The sequence below is a fragment of the Sturnira hondurensis genome, unplaced genomic scaffold (genome assembly GCF_014824575.4).
Source record: "Sturnira hondurensis isolate 20B ecotype Veracruz unplaced genomic scaffold, ASM1482457v3 Scaffold0008480, whole genome shotgun sequence".
Classification (NCBI taxonomy): domain Eukaryota; kingdom Metazoa; phylum Chordata; class Mammalia; order Chiroptera; family Phyllostomidae; genus Sturnira; species Sturnira hondurensis.
In genome coordinates, this window is record NW_028081111.1 from 70,212 (window position 1) to 90,538 (window position 20,327).

A 20,327-nucleotide genomic window follows, 5' to 3' on the forward strand; every position below is an offset into this window, starting at 1 on the left:
TAATAAATATCCAGCTGTACTTATTCTTAAATGTATAGCGGATAAGTAAGTAGGATTCTATCTATACTAATCCTTAAATGTATACAGATGCTTCTTGACTTATGATAATATTACATTTTAATAATCCTGTTATTAAGTTGTAGATATCATAAGTCAGAAATAGTATGTTTTTTAAAAAAGGCATTTACCACACCTACCCTACCAAACATCATAGCTTACCTAGCCTTCAGCTAGCCAACCATAAAGGTGCTCAGAACACTTACCTTAGCCTTCAGTTGGGCAAAATCATCTCACAAAAGGAACGCACTGTGTAGAGTGTGTTGGTCCTTTTCCCTCATGTTTATGCGACTGACTGGGAGCTGTGGGCGCTGCCACTGTCCAGCATTAGGAGAGAGTTTGGTTCCACATACTGCTAGCCTGGGAAAAGATCAAAATTCAAAGTATGGTTGTTTTTGCACCATCGTAAAGTCAAAATTTAAGTTAAACCATCAAAAATTGGGATCTATCTATACTTCAACCGTTTTATTTTCCAAAAGAAACAAGGTTTTTTCTTTTTGTGACAACCAGCCTTGAACTGAAGCCATGTATGTAATGCTTTTTTTCAAATGTGAGATTAGTTGAAAACATTAAAGAACTTTGCCAGGTTGAATTTCACGTAAATTCAAGTATTTAATATTGATGGCACTTGAAAAATGTTTTGATGGATATAAGACACAGTAAAGATGTTGTTTACATGTTCATCCAGTTTTTCTGTTCACCACTCCCTTGCTTCAGAATTGTGAGATGTGGTGAAAGTGAGCGTTTATAGCATGGAATGCTCTGCCCAAAGTCTGTCTATAGGCTCCTCAACTTAATCCCAACACTCAAAATTTTCTTATTCTAAGAAATATTTACTATTTATTTCAAAAGAGTAGTCACTGACTGAAGTTTTAACAGCTATGTGTGTTACTGGGAGTTAAGAACATACAGAAAGCAACAAAATTACTATTTTTTCCATAAAATCCAGATACTCCTTTTTTTGCTTCAGAATTTGTTGTTTAGAATGCCCATAGGAGATAAACAGAAAGAATAGTGTAGGTCGTGTTAGTGCTGCTCCGTACACACTACAGCGTGCTGGGGATGCATCTTTTCTATTTTGTATGTTTTATTTTGTTGAAAAAGAACTGGTTTATATTGTTTACTGTTCTGTCTCTTGTTTCTTTTTCTTAGATCTTTTGTTTTTAATTGTTTTTACTGAGCTTGTGATTTTGCTTTTTATCTGACATGGTATCTTTTGCTCTGTGGATCTTCTCCATAGTACTTGATACAGAATGTAATATAGTTAGGTACAAATGTAATATAATGTAGTTGGTATGATATACCATACATAGTAGATTATATATACTTCATTACTAATTACTGATATAGTGTGGTGTAAAGTAAAATAGTAGAGTTACTGTATTATTATTACAACCTAATACAGCAAGGAAATATAAATTAGTAAATATGTGTAAATTTACTTTTAGCCGAGGGTTTTGTTTTTTGTTTTTTGTTTTTTTTTTAAGGCAAAGGCACATTTCTTGATCCTTGCAGTGGAATTTCAGAGTACTTCTAACAAATTCTTTGTTGAATTGTTTTCATTTGGGAGGGGGGACACACGTTGCCTGTAATACCGTCTTTTAGAATTTATGGCTTATTTTCAGGTTCTACCAGTTAACTTCTTTGTGACTTTTCTAAGTCTTCATTTTCATTAGAAATCTAACCATGGGATAGAATTCTTCACATGTTTATTTCCTTCTAGCATACTGTCGGGTGGTCACTTAAGGTGGGAGTCATTTTCATATTTGAAAGCGATGCCACTGATGGTTTGACACTGATTTAAAAGTCGTTTGGATTTTTCTCCTGGATCTCATTCCAAGTTGAAGAGTTGAACTTACCATATTTTGCCGTGTATAATGTGCACTTTCCCTGAATTTTTGAGGGAAAAATAAGGGTGTACATTATACATGAATATAATGGTTGCCTACCATGGATATATAATATAAAATTGTATGTATATAATAAAGTTTTGTGAGTAATCATTCAAAATGCGGATATCTTAACACTTAACTCCTAAATACATCAGCATTCATTTAAACACTAAATGCATAAAAACCCTTTATATTACTGTCACCTACAGTACCACTATCACATCTAATGCATTTATAATTCTGTAATGCCATATATAGTCTATATGTAGATTTTCACAGTTTTTCCCAAAATTTCTTTATAGCTAGCTTGGGCTTTTGTAGAATTCAGACCACGTGCTTTGTGCAGTTGTCTGGCATTCTTGCACTCTAATTGCTTCCTCATGATCAGATTTTGAATGTATAAATGATACTCCTTACAAGATACTGTAGCCTTCTCATTGCCCCACACCAGTAAGAACAGTTACTTTGTCCCAGTATGGACTGTACAGTAGGCCTGATCCCTTGGTGCAGGTGGTGACCACGAGACCTCTTTATTGTGAAAGGAGCTTTTTTCTTCTGTAACTAGTAATCTGTAGGATAGTTTGAGTCCATGTGAATATTTTATTCCCCATTAACTTTTCATCAAATGACTTTAGCATTCATTGATGATCCTTGCCAGAAATTAATGATTGCCTTGGAAGTTGTAAAACAATGATTTTCTATTTCCAACATTCTTTCTACTTTTATTAACTGGTATTGTTTTATATAAAGAGGCTTTCCTCCCTCCCCCCCCCCCACACCATTCAGAGGGTATCTGTGCACACTGTTTAACATATACATACTCACATATTAAATGTCATAAAACATCATTTTTCTTTTATGTTCAAATTATCCCAACTTTGGCCAGTGGGAGACCCTTGAAGTCAACCTCTGTGACCTTTTGAGGATGTGCTTGTTTTTTCTGGCTTAGGAAGATAGATGCCATGTCTCAGGCTCTTTTTTTTTTTTTTTTACTTTCTTTGCTTACTTCTAGAACCAGTCATTTCTCCAAGGTACTCTGTTCCTTATAATAGGAAACTATTAGAAACCAAGATTTAGATGGTTGAATCACCCTTTTCTCTGGGAGTTCCATTGCTTCTCTGCTCATTCAGGGGACAGAACTTAAAAAACAATATTTTTAAAGTATTACAGAAATGATAAAGTATACAATGTTTGAGGATCATGCATTTATACTGATTTGTCTAATTCAAACTTTACTTCACTATATTTGTATCTCTTCTACAATAAAATTTTGGTAATTATAAAATTAATATATTTACTTTTTTTCTTTATGCTTCAATGTAAACAGAATGTTTCAGAATTATAATATTAATAATACTACTAACAATAGGCCCACCAAGGAAAGCTGAAGATTTATTTGAAGGTTTTTTTGTTGTTAGAAGTTAGGTTTATTTGTTTCTCTTTGTATTAAGTTTTAGAGTTTCTGTTGAAAATTTTAGTCTTTAGTATATAAAACACTGACATGCTTCAAAGTTCAAGCATATGAAAAAGTATACTCAGAGAAGTCTTCCTGTCATCCCTGTGCCCTCACCCTGCTCCCACCCCCCCCTCAGTCAGTAATGATGTTTATCATTTTCTATTTTATTCTCTCTTTCTCACACCAGTGGTCTCATTCTAAGTAAATGTCTTTTGTATCTTGCCCTTCTGAAATTTTTTTATGGGTATAAAATACTTGATCACATAAGTATACCATAGTTTATTCAACCAAACTCTTGTGTATGGGGATTTGGTTGTTTCTAATATTTTGCTCTTATGAATCAGTAAATAACCTGTGCTTGTGTTGTTCTGTGTTTTTGAGGGGGTGTGTCTTCAGAGTAAGCTCACAGAAGTGGGATTGCTGGGGGAAACACGTAGTTTTGTTAGATAGTGTCAAACTTTCAACCTTAGGGTGGTGCCGTTTGACACGCCCACCAGCATGGCACTACCGTTGTCTCTTAACTACTCCAACAGTGTGCTGTCAAGCTTTTGAATTTTTGCTAGTTCTGTTGGATGAATAGTGGTATCTCAATGGTTTTCATTTGTACTTTTCTTGTTATAAATGCATTTGAGCCATATTTTTTCATTTTAATGTAGTTTAATTGGTTGACTTTTTAAAAAATGTTTTATGTATGTATGTTTGTATGTATAGAGAGAGGGGAGGGAGAAAGAGTGGGAGAGAAACATTGATGCTCACATGCACCTTATTAAGGACCTGGCCTACAGCCCAGGTATGTGCCTGGCTGAGAATCGAACTGGCGACGCTTTGGTTCACAGGCCAGAACTCAATCCACTGAGCCACTCCACTTTTTTTTGCTTCTGAATTTTGATTTGTGGTTAAGAAAGACTTTGCATATCTACATTATAAAGGAATTCACCATGTTGTCTTCAAGTACTTGTTTTATTTTGTTTCCCTTTTCTATGTTTAGTTCTCTGACTTGCGTAGAGTTTATTCTAGTGTATGGTATAAGGTTTAGGTCCAGTTTTGTCTTTTTGCCATGGTAGTTAACTCACATCACTTACTAAAAAGTCCACCTTTTCTCCAGAGTAGAAGGGAGAGGTGTCCCTGGTTTTTGAAATAAAAAGTTCACAAAATTAACATTCTGATATTTAAGTTTTTTAATTTCAGATTTATTGGCCAAAGCTTGAATGAGAACAAAGTTTGACCCGGAGACACAATTGGGCTCCTAATATAATTGAATTTGTACCCCTGCCTCCAGCTTTCAGGAGCAGGACTGGGTCTAGCACATGTCCTGTGTGGAGGAGAGAGCAGGTCCATGCTGGGAACAGGCTCTCCAGCAGAGCAGCAGTGTTCACCCGAGATGCCAGTTCACTCAGAGTTCAGATAGAGTACGAAGAAGACTTTTCATCTGACATCGTTCAACAAGAATGAGCATTTAGTTACTTTGGATGGGTGGGTGTTGTTTTGTTTTTTCGCTTTTAATTGTGAGAAGGGCTGCTGGAGAAGACGGGTGGCTAGAGCAGGTCTGAGGTTTGCAGCAGTGCTGCACCTTAAGAGGTGAAGGAAGGATGTTGGGAAGTGTGCGTGTGTGAGAGAGAGGTTTGTCACAGCCCTGAGGATATCACTGGCACAGATTTGTATTGTAGAAAAGAGCCAGGGATGTTTAATGACCTTCAGCGTAGGGGAAAGTTTCCTGCAATGGAGCTGTCACACTCAGAATGCCAGTAGTGTCCCCACTGAGAAACAGACACATATGAGAACTGTTGGGGAAACTAGTTTAAAAACCTCTCACAACTTGAGGAAAATTTCAGAGAGTAGCCAAAAAATCAGTGAATGCCACTGTATAAGATTTAGAGCTGCTCTGTTCGCTATTCTGTCTTTAATATTTAGACTACCAGCTGGGAGTTAGAATGATTGATTGCTCTTGAATATATACCACAGAAGTTGTATAGGAGCAGCTAAGGTGTTCCTTTAAAAAAAGAAAAAGAGATTGAATGTGTGTGGTATCACTTTCACGTTTGAAATGACACTTGAACATTGTTGCAACTATAATAGTTTAATACAGTAGTTCCCTTTTATCCAGTTTTGCCTTCCACAGTTTCCATTACCTGCAGACTATCTCAGTCCAAAAATATTAAATGGAAAATTCTAGAAATTGCTGTCCTCCATCCCATCCAGGATATGCATCATGCCTTTGTCCGTGTTATATTCGCTCCTGCTCATTAGTCACTTAATATGAGATCCGTTGTTGAGGTATCACAGTGCTTGTATTCAAGTAACCTTTATTTTACTTGGTAATGGCCCCTCCTCGCACAAGAGAAGTGATGCTGGCAGTTCAGATATGCCAAACAGAAGCCACACTTCACCATAGGTATGTATGTATAAGGAAAAACATAACATATATGGGTTGGATACTCACAGTTGCTTCAGTCATCCACTGGGGATTGTAGAACCAGGAACTACGTTCGTTACATTTTTTTTTTCTTTTGGGGAATGTGTATTTTCATTTAGAAAATTTTGAAATGAAATAATGTATATGAAACTGTTAGTGTGATGCCTGGAACATAGTAAGCACTCAATAGCTGTTAATCATAACATTAACTGGTTTTTATAACAATTGTTAATTAACCTTTATGTATATTTTCAGAGAGCTATTGCTTATCTTTTCCCCAGTGGTTTATTTGAGAAGAGAGCCAGGCCAATAATGAAGGTAATTATCTTAAGTAATATTTTTAAAAATTTCACTTAGTTTTATATGTTACAGTAATTATCTAATGCACTTTTAATTTATTTTACAGCATCCTGAACAGATTTTTCCAAAACAAAAAGGTAGGTTTGCTCAAGAATGAAATAAACAGCGTTTTTTTTGTTGTAGTGTTACATACTAGCAGTCACTTACATATTATGCAGATGAACTCTCATACCATGGCGGTCATGTAGTAGGTTAGAAAGTTCTTATAACCAATAATGGAAATTAAGACTAATTTCTTTTTAATTATCAAGTACTAAAATTAGATAAGGGTAGAGTTTATGCTTTCACTAAGATCACACTAATTTATTTGCACTCGATGTGCCTTTGTGAGGAAGAGTTTGGTACAAATCTGCTGGAGAGAATTAAACATTTCTGTTCTGCAAAAGGCACTGTCCAAGAGAATGAAAAAAACAAGCCACAGAGGGGTAGAAAATATTTGGGAAAGAACCATATGATAAAGGACCATTATCCAAAATATATAAGAGACTCTTAAAATTCAACAATAGAAAACAATCCAATTTAAAAATGGGCCAAAGACCTTAACAAACACCTCACTAGAGATGTTATATACATATGGAAAGATCCTCCACATCAGAGAAATCCAAATTAAAGCAACGGTGAGATACTACTACATACCTGTTAGAGGGTCCAAAATTCAGAACACTGACAACACCAATTCTGGCAAGGTTATGCAACAACAGGAATACGTTCTGGTGGAAACACAAAGTGGTATAGCCACTTTAGAAGACAGTTTGGCAGTTTTATAAAACTGAACCTATTCTTACCATGTAATCCAGCAGTTGTGCTCCTTGGCATTTACCCAGAGGAGTTGAAAACTTAATATCTACACAGAAACTTGCACACAGATGTTTATAGCAGCTTTACTCATAATTGTCACAACTTGGAAGATGTCCTTTAGTTGGTGAGTGGAAAACTGGTATATCTAGATAATGGAAGATTGTTCACTGATGAGCTATCAAGCCACAAAAAGACATGGGGGAAACTTGATTGCATGTTACTAAGTGAAAAAAATCCAATCTGAAAAGGTTACATATATGATTCCAACCATAGGACTTTCTGAAAAAGACAAAACTGCTGACAGTAAAAAGTCACTGGTCACCAGGAGTTGGGGATGAATAGGTGGAGCTCAGAGAATTTTTAGGGCAGTGAAACTACGCTGTGTGGTGCTCTATAATGGTGGATACATGTCATTATACATTTGTCCAAACCCAAGAATGTACAACACCAAGAGTGAACCCTATGTAAACCATGGATTTTGGATAATATGGTATGTCACTGTAGGCTCACCAGTTGTAACAAATGTATTACTTCGGTGGAGAGTGTTGGCAGTGGGGGAGGCTCTGCATGTGAGGGAGTATGAGGTATATGGTAAATCTGTATCTTCCTCTCAGTGTTACTGTGAACCTAAAATTACTCTAAATAATAAAGTCTACTTAAAAAATAGTAAGAGAATGTGTTACTAGTGTAATTAATGTTATAGAAAACATAGATGACGAGGCGGTAGTAACCAGAGAAACAAAGGCTGAAATACAAATAAAATTTATCAAAGTATATAAGAAATTTATATAGAAAATTATAAAACTTATGAGTAAAAAATCTAAATAGGTAGAAAGTGATTTCATGTTTGTATGAGGAAAGATTGAAAACTACTTTAATATAATTTCAGTAAAAGTCTTGGTAGGACTTTTGGGAGAAATTTGTAAAGTTTATTTGAAAGAGTAAATGTACAAGAAGTTTTTTTAAAGAAATAAGAATAATAAAGGAAGCTTACTTAGCCTATTAAATATCAAAATGCAGCAAAAAGCTGATTTTAATTAAATAGCAGTAGTAGTGAAGAATAGATCAAATTAGAGTATTCAGTGCCAATATTTGTTTATGCCATATTTTGTAGGTTCTAAGACATGGTTTTTCAAATTTTAACATCTTTAACAACAGGATTCATTATACAGTTAATGCCAACTATGAAGTGTGCTGTCAGCTTTTTTCTTTCCTTGTAAAAGATGCATGATGGGGAATCTTAAAGTCTGATTGAGGACTTTACTAGTCTTACTAGCATAGTCAAGAGTGTATATGTGTGTGTGGGTGTGTGTGTATGCATGTACATACATACTTCAGAAATCAAGTATACACAAACGCAATCACGTGAAATGAGACCAAATTCAGAAATTCCTCTAAGCTTCTCAGTAAACTCTCATCTGCAACCATGATGTTTGTCTTTCTTGGTTACTTTCTGACTGACTGTTTTAATAATACAGTGAAAACTGATTGCATAGTAAAGTTATAAATATCAGAAAATATGCAGGGTTGCATGAAGTCTAGGAAAATGATGTTGGAGAAGTATTTAATTCATCCACAAGCCATTGGCAAATAAGAATCTTGCTTTATTTTTTCAAGCTGAACTCCTTATCAGGTTTGTTGATTGTTTTTTTTTTTACCATTTACTATGAAATTTTGGTCTCTTTTGTTTTTAAGTCTATTCACTTAAAGTGGCCCATGGTTGGTGCCAATTATCCTCAGAAGGAAAAGATTACCTGCATATTATGTAGGTGGTATTTCAATAGAAAGAGTGTAGTACTTAAAAAACTAATGAGTAACAATTCACTCTGCTGGAGAAAACACCAGGATTTCTGCCTCACAAATATAAATTCCAACTATATTAAATTTCTGAATATGAAAACAAAAATTTTAGTGGAAAATAATTTTTAGGAAGCATCGGCCTTAAAGCATGCTTTTTCAGTGCAGTGATGTTGGGTCCAAGAGGGCGTAAATTGATTTAGAAGAAGTGAAAAAATCTCAACTGTTACAGTGTTTCCGCCCTCAATCCATACACATGTCTAAAAAGGCTCCTTAGTAATGTACATAATGAAAGAGGAAAAAAAAACAGTTGAGAAACACTGCAATGGAGGAAAAGTGACAAATTCTACAAAAACATGTATGTTAAACTCTTGATTATGAAAGATACCATAAACAAAATTTAAAAAGCAAGTGACAGATTGGGAGAAAAGTGTTTACAATTTATGTAATAGACAAAGGAGTGTAATCTTTTAACATATTAGAGTTCCTACAGATTGTTAACGGAGACACAACTCAGTAGAAATACCAGCAAAGGGCATGGAGTTTTAGTGGTTTGATCTACTTACTAGAGACTCCATTTCTCAGTTTGTTTGGTGTTTATTAGATGTGAATGATCACCTTATTTCAAAAGGAATTACACAGAACACCTTTTGGGGGCCCCTTTTGTTTTAGATGTTTCTAAACTCTGAGATATGTCCTCACAGAGTTGAAACAAATAATGTGTCACGGGAAAATCCATCTAGTGTTTTTCTTTATTATGTTACGCCTGTTTCTAATTTTCTGAATGAACTACATTATTGACTTTATCAGTTTTTGTTATTAAGAATATGGGAGTGCATTATATTTACAGCCAAACCTAATATTTTTTGTCCTAACAAAGTTGATTTTGCATGTTTTATGACCGTTTATTTAAAACAAATTATAGAAATTCTCATGGTAAGATATTTAGGAATATTTTCTCAAATACAAACATTGTTTTATATCAGTGAGTATTAAAATACCCTAAATAGTTACATGCTAAACTAAATATTAAAATTCTAAATATTATGCTTTTTGTTGTATTAAAAGTTAATCAGAATTATAAACATGTCTCATGACTGTAGTTAATACATCTGTTTGGTCTCTCTCTGTATTTTATTTTTGTTTATTTGTTTTCATTTGGCTTTTTATTAGCAACCCAGTGGGGAGAAGATGGTCGTCCATTCCATTTTCTCTTTTATACTGGCAAACAGTCATATTATTCATTAATGCATGTAAGTATGTTATATTTTATGATAAATAACATGAACTGTAAGCTAAGTAATTGATATTACCAGAGATTTTTCTAAACTTCACAATTGACCCAGTATGTTTCATAAGGGACAAAAATAGGACTTCTAGAGGTGAGATAATATGTTGAAATAGTTTGTATTTTATTAATCCATTTTTCTAAAGGTAAACATAGGATTTATAACAGAATGGTTTGTCCTTAAAGTGCTTTTTCTTACAAATTGAAATCATGTTAGCAGACAGATACACGGTCGTAGTGCATGTATGTGCAATCCAGGTGAAAACGTGAAGCAGGGTAGGGGTGAGTATGTACCCTATCAGGGTCTGTAAGGCACCTTGGGAAGGAGTCAGATAGTCAACTGTACTTGTTATGCAGATATAGTTGCTGCGTTTTGTAGGCTAATGCAGTGTATGAGTCTAGAAAGCCTAGAAAAAAGACCCACTTCCAACTGAATTTGGGACTGCTGGGAAGTTTTTGTTTTCAGAACTCTCGAATGTTTGACAGTGTGCAGATAAGGGCGTTTCCTATTGTGACAAGGGAGAAAAACCTTGATGCTAATATCCAGTTTTAAACAGCAGAACCCATTTTATTCTTAAAATGTGTCAGGTTTTATTCATCGCATGATTTTTAAAATATTCAGTGGGTTTCCCCATCCACAGTCAGATTTCAGGTTGCTCGAATCCCATATGTGCTTTTCCTCTGCTGTTTAGAATGTCTTGTGTTTGCTGGAGCTCCACAAACCTGAAAGGACAAAACCCCCACTTGTCAGGTACATCTATTTCTTGGCAGCAGGGGGAAACAGAAAACCTTCTTTTCGGTTTTTGTTGACCTTGGGCAAATGAGCTTCTTGCCCTGGCAGAAATGAAATGAATGATAAATGTAGAGTGTGTCTTTGCTGAGTAATGGAGCTGCAGCTCGAGCTTTCCACTGAGGCTGTCTCTGCACAGCCCGAGGCTGCCCAAGGACCCCTGCTGTTCCTTTAAATAGGTATGTCAAATCTGCCTGCAGACGCTGCCGGTTTGATCTGTGGTAATATTTGTGAAGGTTCCATATGGACCTAAGCCCCCTGCAGTGCTAAGAAATAATGTACAACGCTTCATGGTGCAGACGCAAATTTTCTCTGAAAAGGGATGCAGTGCTGCGTTTTAGCTGTCGGAGGGGATGATGGAGCTGACGCACTAGGCCTGTCAACTTGTTACACGGATGGGTTGCACGCAGCAAAGCCATGGAAAATCTGTGCCTGTTAACTTTTCTACTTAATCACGATTGTAGCATTGCCTTTAGACTGTATGCTACATTAATTCCCTTCCTGCCTTCTGCTTTTCATCCCAAGTTTCATGGAAAAAGGAAAGCATGCAGGTCTTGTGGAGGAGCCTTATCAAACAGCTGTCATCTGACAAGCCATTTGCATTTGTTTTGGCTGAAACTGAGCAACCCAAGGGCAAGATATTTTGTTGCATTCCATCATAATGAAGAAATTACACATTGCAGGAGAGGCCTAATTTTGTTTTTAGTTTGTTTCTATCTTTTAAAAGGTATTGCTCAAGAAAATGGTTGGTTTCTCAGTGGATAAAATACTAGCATACTCTGACTGATAAACCAAATTATATCTGATTAATAAATACTCTTTCTTTTTGAGTAATATAGTTTTTGTTACATATAGGAGTGTTCTTTGGGCCTTTATGTTTTAGCTGAAATTTAGGTCAGTTTGTTTTGCTGGGTGTTTTAACTCCCCAAACTATATGGGGTTTATTCAGCATTTGTTTCATTGCTCATCAGGACAGTTTTACACATAGGAATTACAGATATTTGGGGTTCATTTGAGTATTTTAATTCAGATAATTAATAAAACCTTATATTTTCAAAAGTATATTTTATGGAATTTTAAAGTAATTATATGTATGGGGAAAAGGATAAATGTTTTCCTAAATATACACCAATGACTTTAGCCTCATATTTGTACTTGTTATCAGTTATAACTATAGTTGTACCAGTCTCGTTTTCTAGGTCATATAAACCAACATCATCCTACATTCAGTTTGTTACTTTGAAATAGCATGTGACTCAATACTCACTGTTGGGCTTGCAAAAGTGCTTTTGTAGTGAAGTCAAAGATTGGACATAAAGTAAAATGGTAAAAATTGAAGCTGCTTTTTGTGTTTGTCTTCTTCTTTGTTCTGCCTTCTCTTGGTGGTGTGGGCTGCTGTTCCATTGTCTGGGTGACAGTGAGGCCACTGCTGTCCTTCCACTGCAGCAAGGGAATCAGCCCCACAGACTGGTGGGCTCTAAACACTGGGAAGTGAACGATTGCTGTTATCATTTCTTTTTGTTGATAAAATGCCTTCCCATGTGAAAGGGTAAAAGACACTGAGCCAAATCAGTTTTCCCCATGTCATTGAAGCACTGTAATTGAGATGTGGCCGTCATCAGCCATGCGTTTTGACAAAAATACGCAGATGTTGAGCATGTGGGCGTTTCTGCCAGGAGATCTTTCTAATGTCAGTTACCCTTTTTGTCTTCTATGCCAAGTCTTCTTTTTAGTATTTGGCCACTTTTCATATTGACCTTAGGTATTACATTATAGCAACTAATAAAAGATAGTCCCGTTGCAGCTTATAGTTTCAGGTAGTATATGATGCTTCAGTGAACACTTTCCAATTGGCCCATCTAATTTCTATGGGGAAGCAGGGAGGTTTTTGAGACAAGATGAACATGAAAAGGAAGAAGTCATTTGTTTCTGCTCAGAAATGAAATGCGATAAGAAAGATAAAGTGAAGAAAAATTTGCTGATCCATGGGGTCTCAGACTTGTAAGTGTGTTACATTCTGCAGGTTCGTTAGAATTAACTCTGCAGGGAGTTAGAACATATTCCTGTGGACACAGCTCCTTCAAGTTCCTGGGAAAGTCAGTAACAAACTTACAGTGAATACGATGTACATATGTAATGAAAAAAGTATAAAACAGTGCTAACAACTAATTTCTTAAGCAGTGAAAAGTAATTTAAGTGAGAATAAGAGACTTGAGGAGTTTCTCAAAGGATAGCTGAGTATTGAAAAGGGAGCTCTGTGCTGGATGGCACTGTCTAATCTGGTGTTTTTCTCCCACAATGCATGGTTTTTCATTTCTTTAACAGCTGCTTAACCAGTAGAAATTGTGTACTTTTCAGACACAATTTTTAGTTTCAGTTTAGGGTTTCAGGAACAGAATAAAGAAATAAAGAAAGAATAAAAGAAATTTTCTGAAACATCTGAGCAGAAGCATAAAGGAAAGGGAAGACTTTTTAGAAGAGGAGTATGTGTGCAATAAAGAACATGCCTAGGTCTCCATGAGGAGCGAGGAAGGGATAGGCCAGAAGGGTGTGCCCTTTGGTCCTCCAGCCTGCCAGGCATACCCCTTGTCCACAGCAGTTGCTGCTGTCCAGGCCAACAAAGCTGGTGGTGAGGGGGAGAGAGGCCTGCATTCATGAGCAAGGCATTGGCAATCTGGGTAGTCACAGTTGAGTTTGTGCAGGTCCTTTATTTTTTAGAAAAATATTTATTTAGGTTGACTCATTAATATATACATTTCTGAAAGTTTTAAAATTCCCTCATGAAAATTTAGTTGAAAACTATTTAAAATGCATTATGGGAGGTTATTTTTTCACTCCGAAGTGGGGAACCCTTTTGTAAAATATTACTCATTAAGTCAGGGCATGTCTATGATGCACCTTTTCCCATAGTGCTTTCTGAGGAGCACAGGTTATAAAATATTCTTCAGGAAAGGATCTCTGGAGTTACTTCGTTTGGGAATGCTGCTTATTGTGGCCTAGAAAACTCTAATATGGAGATACTTATCAGCGTGAGAAAGCTCTGCAAAGTCCCTCAGTACAGAAACCTGTTGCATTAACCCACTGCTGCTAAAACATACTAGATCATAGAGCCCTTTTTACCCAGAACACCTTTTTTAAAATCCCATGGCCCTGGCTGGTGTAGCTCAGTGGATTGAGTACAGGCCTGTGAACCACACAATCGCGGTTCGATTCCCAGTCAGGGCACATGCCTGGGTTGCAGGCCAGTTCCCAGCAGGGGACTCACGAGAGGCAACCATTCATTGATATTTCTCTCCCTCTCTTCTTCCCTTCTCCTCTAAAGATAAATAAATAAAATCTTTAAAAAAATCCCATGAAACTAGTGGGTGGGAAAAGCTGGGTAGCATATTGAAAACACTAAGTTGTGAAGTAAGCGTTCGTTAAATTTTACACAAGCTCCCCTCCCCAATCTTTAAGAAAAGTTAGTTCCAAAAACTGCAGTGGGAATAATTTAGCATCTTATAGAAACCTCATTTCTATTGTAGGACAAGTTTTACAGTGAACAATGGAGTATTTTCAAAGTATTTTTATAAATTGAAAGAATAACATGGCCACAGATGAAATTTTCACCAAAAAATATGTATAAAATTAGGGAATGAAAATCATTATTTACTTAAAGTACTGTACTGAATTAAAATAAGTATGAAACACAACCAAGTAATTCTAATTGTAATAATGTAATTATGCACAAACAGGATTAATTTGCCTTTTGAAAGAAGCTCCTGGCTTGTTTAGAAATTCTGCAGTTTGCTTTAAAAGCCTTACAGAGCACAGAAGCCCCAGGGGAGACACTGGGCTCCTTAGGTGGGGAGCCCAGGCCTGGTGAAGTGCATGTCTGCCAGTCCAGGACTTGGAGTCGCAGAGGTCTCCCCTCCTTCACATCTCCTCAGTAACCTGTGGTGAACATTTAAAACTCCTGATGTAGTGCTTTTATCTGTCAAAATGGAGTTAACATAGTGACCCTTCTCACAGTTAGATATTGTGAAATAACTGCAACTATGTAATGTGCTTAGTTTTTAGTGTGCTACAGACTAATGCTGACATATGTGTGTGCTATTTTAAGACTTTTCTTGACAACAGGAATTAATTCAACCATAGAAACCACTGTTACAGAAGTATCTTTGGTATACATTTTCCTCACATAGGAATAATTACCATTGTATATTTTGCATGTACTGAAAGTAACAATTTTTTTTTAATTTTAAAAGCTAATTCAAATTATGGCCTCTTATTATAATCAGGCTATTTTTATGATGATATAATTGTTATAATATATGATGGGATGTTAATTTGAGTAGTAAAAATATATGGTATATGAAACATTATATTATATAAAAGTATATAAAACATTTTTATATAATCCTCCTAGATGCGTACTTTCCCACAGTACTTTTCTGTATGACCTGTGTATGAGACTGTTTCCCTTTTTATGTTGAATATCACTATGTGATGTGTAAACTGCATAGCATATTGTTTTTACAAACTGATAGCAAGGGTCTACAGTAGAAATATGTCCCTTGGAACTTTGGATAAATAACAGAAGCCATGATAAATGAATTATATTTATTTCATTTGATTCTGTGTATGCCCAAAACCAAAAAATTAAGATTGTTGTTTAGGAAATTGACTTTCTGTGATTCTTTTTTTAAAAAAACAAATACATATTTTAAGTGTGTTACTTTTCTGTTTTTGATCTAGTACCTAAGATAATTATTATTAGTATGATATGTATAATTGTATATCAAAATACAGTTGACTTTGCTGTACCACTCTCCCAAGAAATGTCATTCATTTACCCTTTCTAAAATGGAATTTCTACATGATTAAAATAACCAAAACAGATTTTAGAAGACTGAAATCAGATTTTTAGGTGAAAAACCATATTGCTCACATTCTTGGAAAGGTTTGGTTTAAGCACTTCATTTCTGCAACCTGAGCACCTGGTATTTTCAAATCAGGCACCTTCTGAATTTGACTCATGCATTATGGAAATCTGATGACACAAGGGTGGATAGGCTCACTTTGATTTTATGAAATATTAATCATAACTGTGATTAATGATTCAGCATTTCACATCTGGGTTAGCCTGTCATATGTGGAAATTACACTATTAAATATAGTATGTAAACTTAGTATAGGTGGGTCATACCAATTCTCTAGTGTCCCTTAAAAATTAAGTGGAAATTTAACAATATACCAAAAGCTACCAGTGATAACCTGTGTTGTTGACAGTTCCTGGCATGTTTTATACCCTCCAGGACTTTTTGATGCAAATCAGTACACATGTCTTCAGGGAATTGAAGCTATAGAATCTGCTTTCCAGAGAACTGTTGTTTCTAACCAAGATAGAATCTGAAGAGCGGTTTTATTATGTAGAAAAGGAAGAAAAGTAGAAATGATGCACCAATAAAATTGCTTCTTAGTTATTAGACTCTTCTCAATTATTAGACTCTTGAATGCCATCCCTCACCCCTGCTGTCATTTCTTGACTGTTAGCATAGGTCAGGCACTGTGCTAGTAGTTTGCGTGTATTTTCCTATTTAAAGAAGTATAAGGGGTGGCTTAATGAGCGTTATTTAATTTGATGAATTACAACCATCAAAGTGTTAACATGTGTCACAAATGAACAGAATTTATCATGTTTGAAATTTGACATGTACTTTTCGGTTGTTTTCTCATATCCTGCACTTTTTCTGATTATTTTATACTATTTATAAATTATTATGGAGCTAAATATAACACTGGATGGTACTAGCATAGTGAAAGAAAATTTTGAGAAAAACATGGACTTAAGGTAAAATTGCTCAGATGTCACTGGAAAGTGATGATGAAGTTAGCAGCCCAAACTTCGGCTCAAAATTTCCCCGTGAAGCAGGTTAGTTATTTTTATTTAAGTTGCCTTGTTATTCCAGAATATTAAATAGACCCTTACAAGCAGGGGAGGGTTTCTTATTACTGTTGATGTTCTCTTGGGTTTATATTTTCTTAGCTAGGTCTGAAAGACACAGCATCTCTGAGTTACACACTCGGGCTGTCACTGGCTCTCCGTTTTACCCGAGTCCCGGACGCAGCGGTCTGGCTGGAGTCTGGTGCACAGCAGATGCTGTTTGCACTGTGTCTGTCCGTTTCATATCAGGGCTCATGTTGTGTGTTTTTCCCTTTATTTTGCTTATTCAGAGCACTTGAGATTTTTTTTTCTTAAAACAGAGGTGCATAGAAATCTTTCAGATGTGCTATTCAGTTGGGGGTGACAAACTTACTATCTGCTTTAGAAATGAGTCAGAAGTACCCTAACCACAACCAGTCAAATGAGGCTTACGAGTTCTTGGAAGGCAAGTTGTAAAATTTTAAGATGAATAGGAGCTACAAATTTTACATGGATTGTTCATATTAGTTCTTGCTTTCTTTAGGGTAGACAGTTGTTTATTTTAAATTGTCACATACCATCTATTGCTATAGCTGATGGAATTGTACCTTGGATGTAGTTGGAGAGTTATCCTTAATTAGAACAGTAGAATCAAATTGACGTAATTTGTCCTTCACTATTGCATTGAATTCAGCTCTCCACAGTCCTAGTGTGCAAATCCAGACTTTAGTGCACATCTCTTGGAGGCATCATTGAAATGGATCACTGGGCCCCTCCCACAAAGGGTCCTTTTTGGAGAGTCTGGTGTGGGACCTGCAAATTTACACATCTAACCAGATTTAGGCTTGGATGCTTCTGCTGCTGCTGCCCTAGGAAATTACATTGTTGATTCCTGAACTGTGATTGCTTCACTTTGTTTAAAATACTCGTGTCCATGTTAGAATCTGTAGCTTAGCCTCAGTTTTACAGCTTCTGACTAGCTGCTTCTCTTCTTTCTTCTGCTTTTTTTCTTTGTCTTTGCTCACCAATCAATTCCAGTACCAATCAGAGGTTATGGAATGAAGATAATAAAATGCAAGCACTAGTAGATAAAAGATAGTGGCAAAGGGACACTTCTCTTAGAACAAACTGCTAGCATCACAGACATGACATGGCAGTCTAATCAGAGCCCGTAAGAAACCGCCCCTCAAGTTTGAAATGATTAATTAAGACAATTGGAGATATGGATGAACATCTCTATTTGTAATAAGTTTTGTCCTCTGACATTAGCTAGTGGCATTGGAAAGTGTCATAATTGGTGAGAAAAAATATCATTTATATCATGTCTAACTCATTCTTTGAAAATAGCTATGTTCTTTAGGCATTATTATGGGAAGTTATGTGGAAATTATAAATGAATACTCACATATTGTATATGAGTCTTCAAATACTTAAGTTTGTTCAAACAAAAATATGGGAAACAGTTACATCCTATTTGTTGTAAACCCATTTTCTGAAAAATATATTTCATTGATAATCTTTATTGCCAAGTTGTAACAAAATGGCAAAAATTTTCCCTTACCTACATTACAGTTTAACAAGTGTCATACATTCACAGACTTCGTTAAAAAATATATTAACACAATAAATTAGATAATGAAAAATAAATAAAAAACTGTAAGACACTACATAGTGAAGATTTAAATATTATGTAAATAAGATAAGTTGTTCAGCTATAAATACTATAACTTTTACTGATTAAGTCTCTGAGTTTAAAGTGCATATTGCTATATAAATTAAGATTGTTTTCTAAGGAAAATTTTTGTTCCTGGTTGTGGAACTCTAAGGAAAATAGTTTGTAGGGTTTTTTTGTTTTTGTTTTTACCAGCCTCACTGGAGTTGTTTCTTACAGAGATACTTAAAAATCAGTTAAGGTATGCGTTACACTAAAGTCTCATTGAAATCACTCTCCCATTTTTAGTTTGAATGCAAAGTAATATTATTTAAAAGCATTTTCAGTATTACTTGCTATGCAGCCACATAATTTGAGGAGGTCACTTTCAAAGTAAGGGGTGTTGGAGGAAAATATAAAGTCGAAGTAATAATGTATCATCTCTCTTATTTTATTATGTGTATTTTGTTTGCCATAGGATGCTTATGGAAAGCTACTCAATTTAGAAAAACATAAAAATGAGTTGCAAGCGAAAAGTCTATTTTCTGAAGAAGCTAAAACCAAGTAAGTGCTTGTATTAAGATATATGAAAAATTTGGACTAAAAACAAGCAAGTTATTAATGTTTTTCGAGCACAGCTTAAGCCTAGAAATTGGTCCTGTATTTTAGCATTAATCATTAAAGTTAGAGGTCAAAATAATAGAGGTATTTTTTGTTTGTTTGAGAGGAAGTAAATATTATGGTTATTATTTTCATGTTACTTCACTCCATATTTATGTGCTAAATGGTATTTAATAACTATATTTGAGTATGATATCCTTAGAATTTTTGTGTATACAAGGTCTGTCTAGAAAAAGTCCAGCCACTGTTAGTATAACTAAAACAGTTTGAGCAACATCATTGTAACCTGGCAGCCAAGGAGAGTGGACTGGAATTCACATGTGTGAACAATGATGACTTCACTGTACTAGTCATTGGGGGTGGTAGATGCCTTTGAATGAACATGTGTACTGTGTGGCTGTCACATTCGAAGTGAGTGAGTAGAACAATGAATCTGCACCAAATTTTGCATTAAACTTTAACATTCCTCCACAAAAACTATTCCGATGATTCAGAAAGCCACAGCTATGGGCAGCTGGTGATTTGCAGTTTCATCACAACAACACACCCATTCTTGCATCACATCTCGTGCAGTTTTTTGGTAAAACATCAAATCACCCAGGTGACTCAGCCCTCTCCAAACCCAGATCTGGTGCCCTGCAACTTTTGGTTTTTCCTAAAACTGAAGTCACCTTTGAAAGGGAAGAAATTTCAGACATCGATGGAATTCAAGGAAATACAATGGGGCAATTGATAGCGATTAGAAGAACTATATGAGGTCCCAAGGTGCTACTTTGAAGGGGACTGAGGCGTCATTGTCCTATGTACAATGTTTCTTGTATCTTCTTCAATAAATGTCTCTATCTTTCATATCACATGTCTGGATACTTTCTGGACAAGCCTTGTATAGCTGTATAGCTAGCTACACACATTTTGGGTTTTGGGGGTTTTTTATTTGTTTTTTTTGTTTAGTATTTCAAGGGTTGTGCTTTCATTTAGCCAACAGTGATAGATTAGATCAACTGTCTTGAGCAGCCTGTTTTAAATTTTGGCCTGGTGCTTCATATGTGTTTTCTTACACAAAAACATATCTTTGACTGTATCTTGCTTAGCTTATAAATACTACCCCTAGCCCTGTATTTGGACTATACTACTACTTTAGTCCATTGACAGATTAACTTTGCGTCCATAACATCTCCTTTGAAATAAATTATGAAAAACAAGTGAATTTTTTAAAAATATTTTTATTTATTTACTTGTCTTTAGAGGGGAAGGGAAGGAGAGAAGGAGAGAAATATCAATGTATGGTTGCCTCTCGTG

General features: G+C 35.5%; 1 protein-coding gene across 2 annotated transcripts in view; it reads left to right on the forward strand.

The window, feature by feature from the left end:
* Window positions 1-20,327, forward strand: part of MRPS9 (mitochondrial ribosomal protein S9) — a 48,085-nt gene that overhangs the window by 16,080 nt on the left and 11,678 nt on the right. For both annotated transcript variants that reach the window (XM_037054975.1, XM_037054974.1), the window contains exons 2-5: window positions 6,074-6,136; window positions 6,225-6,255; window positions 9,947-10,026; window positions 18,886-18,971. In XM_037054975.1, the coding sequence (XP_036910870.1) occupies window positions 6,074-6,136; window positions 6,225-6,255; window positions 9,947-10,026; window positions 18,886-18,971 (260 nt within the window). The remainder of the gene's footprint in view (window positions 1-6,073; window positions 6,137-6,224; window positions 6,256-9,946; window positions 10,027-18,885; window positions 18,972-20,327) is intronic.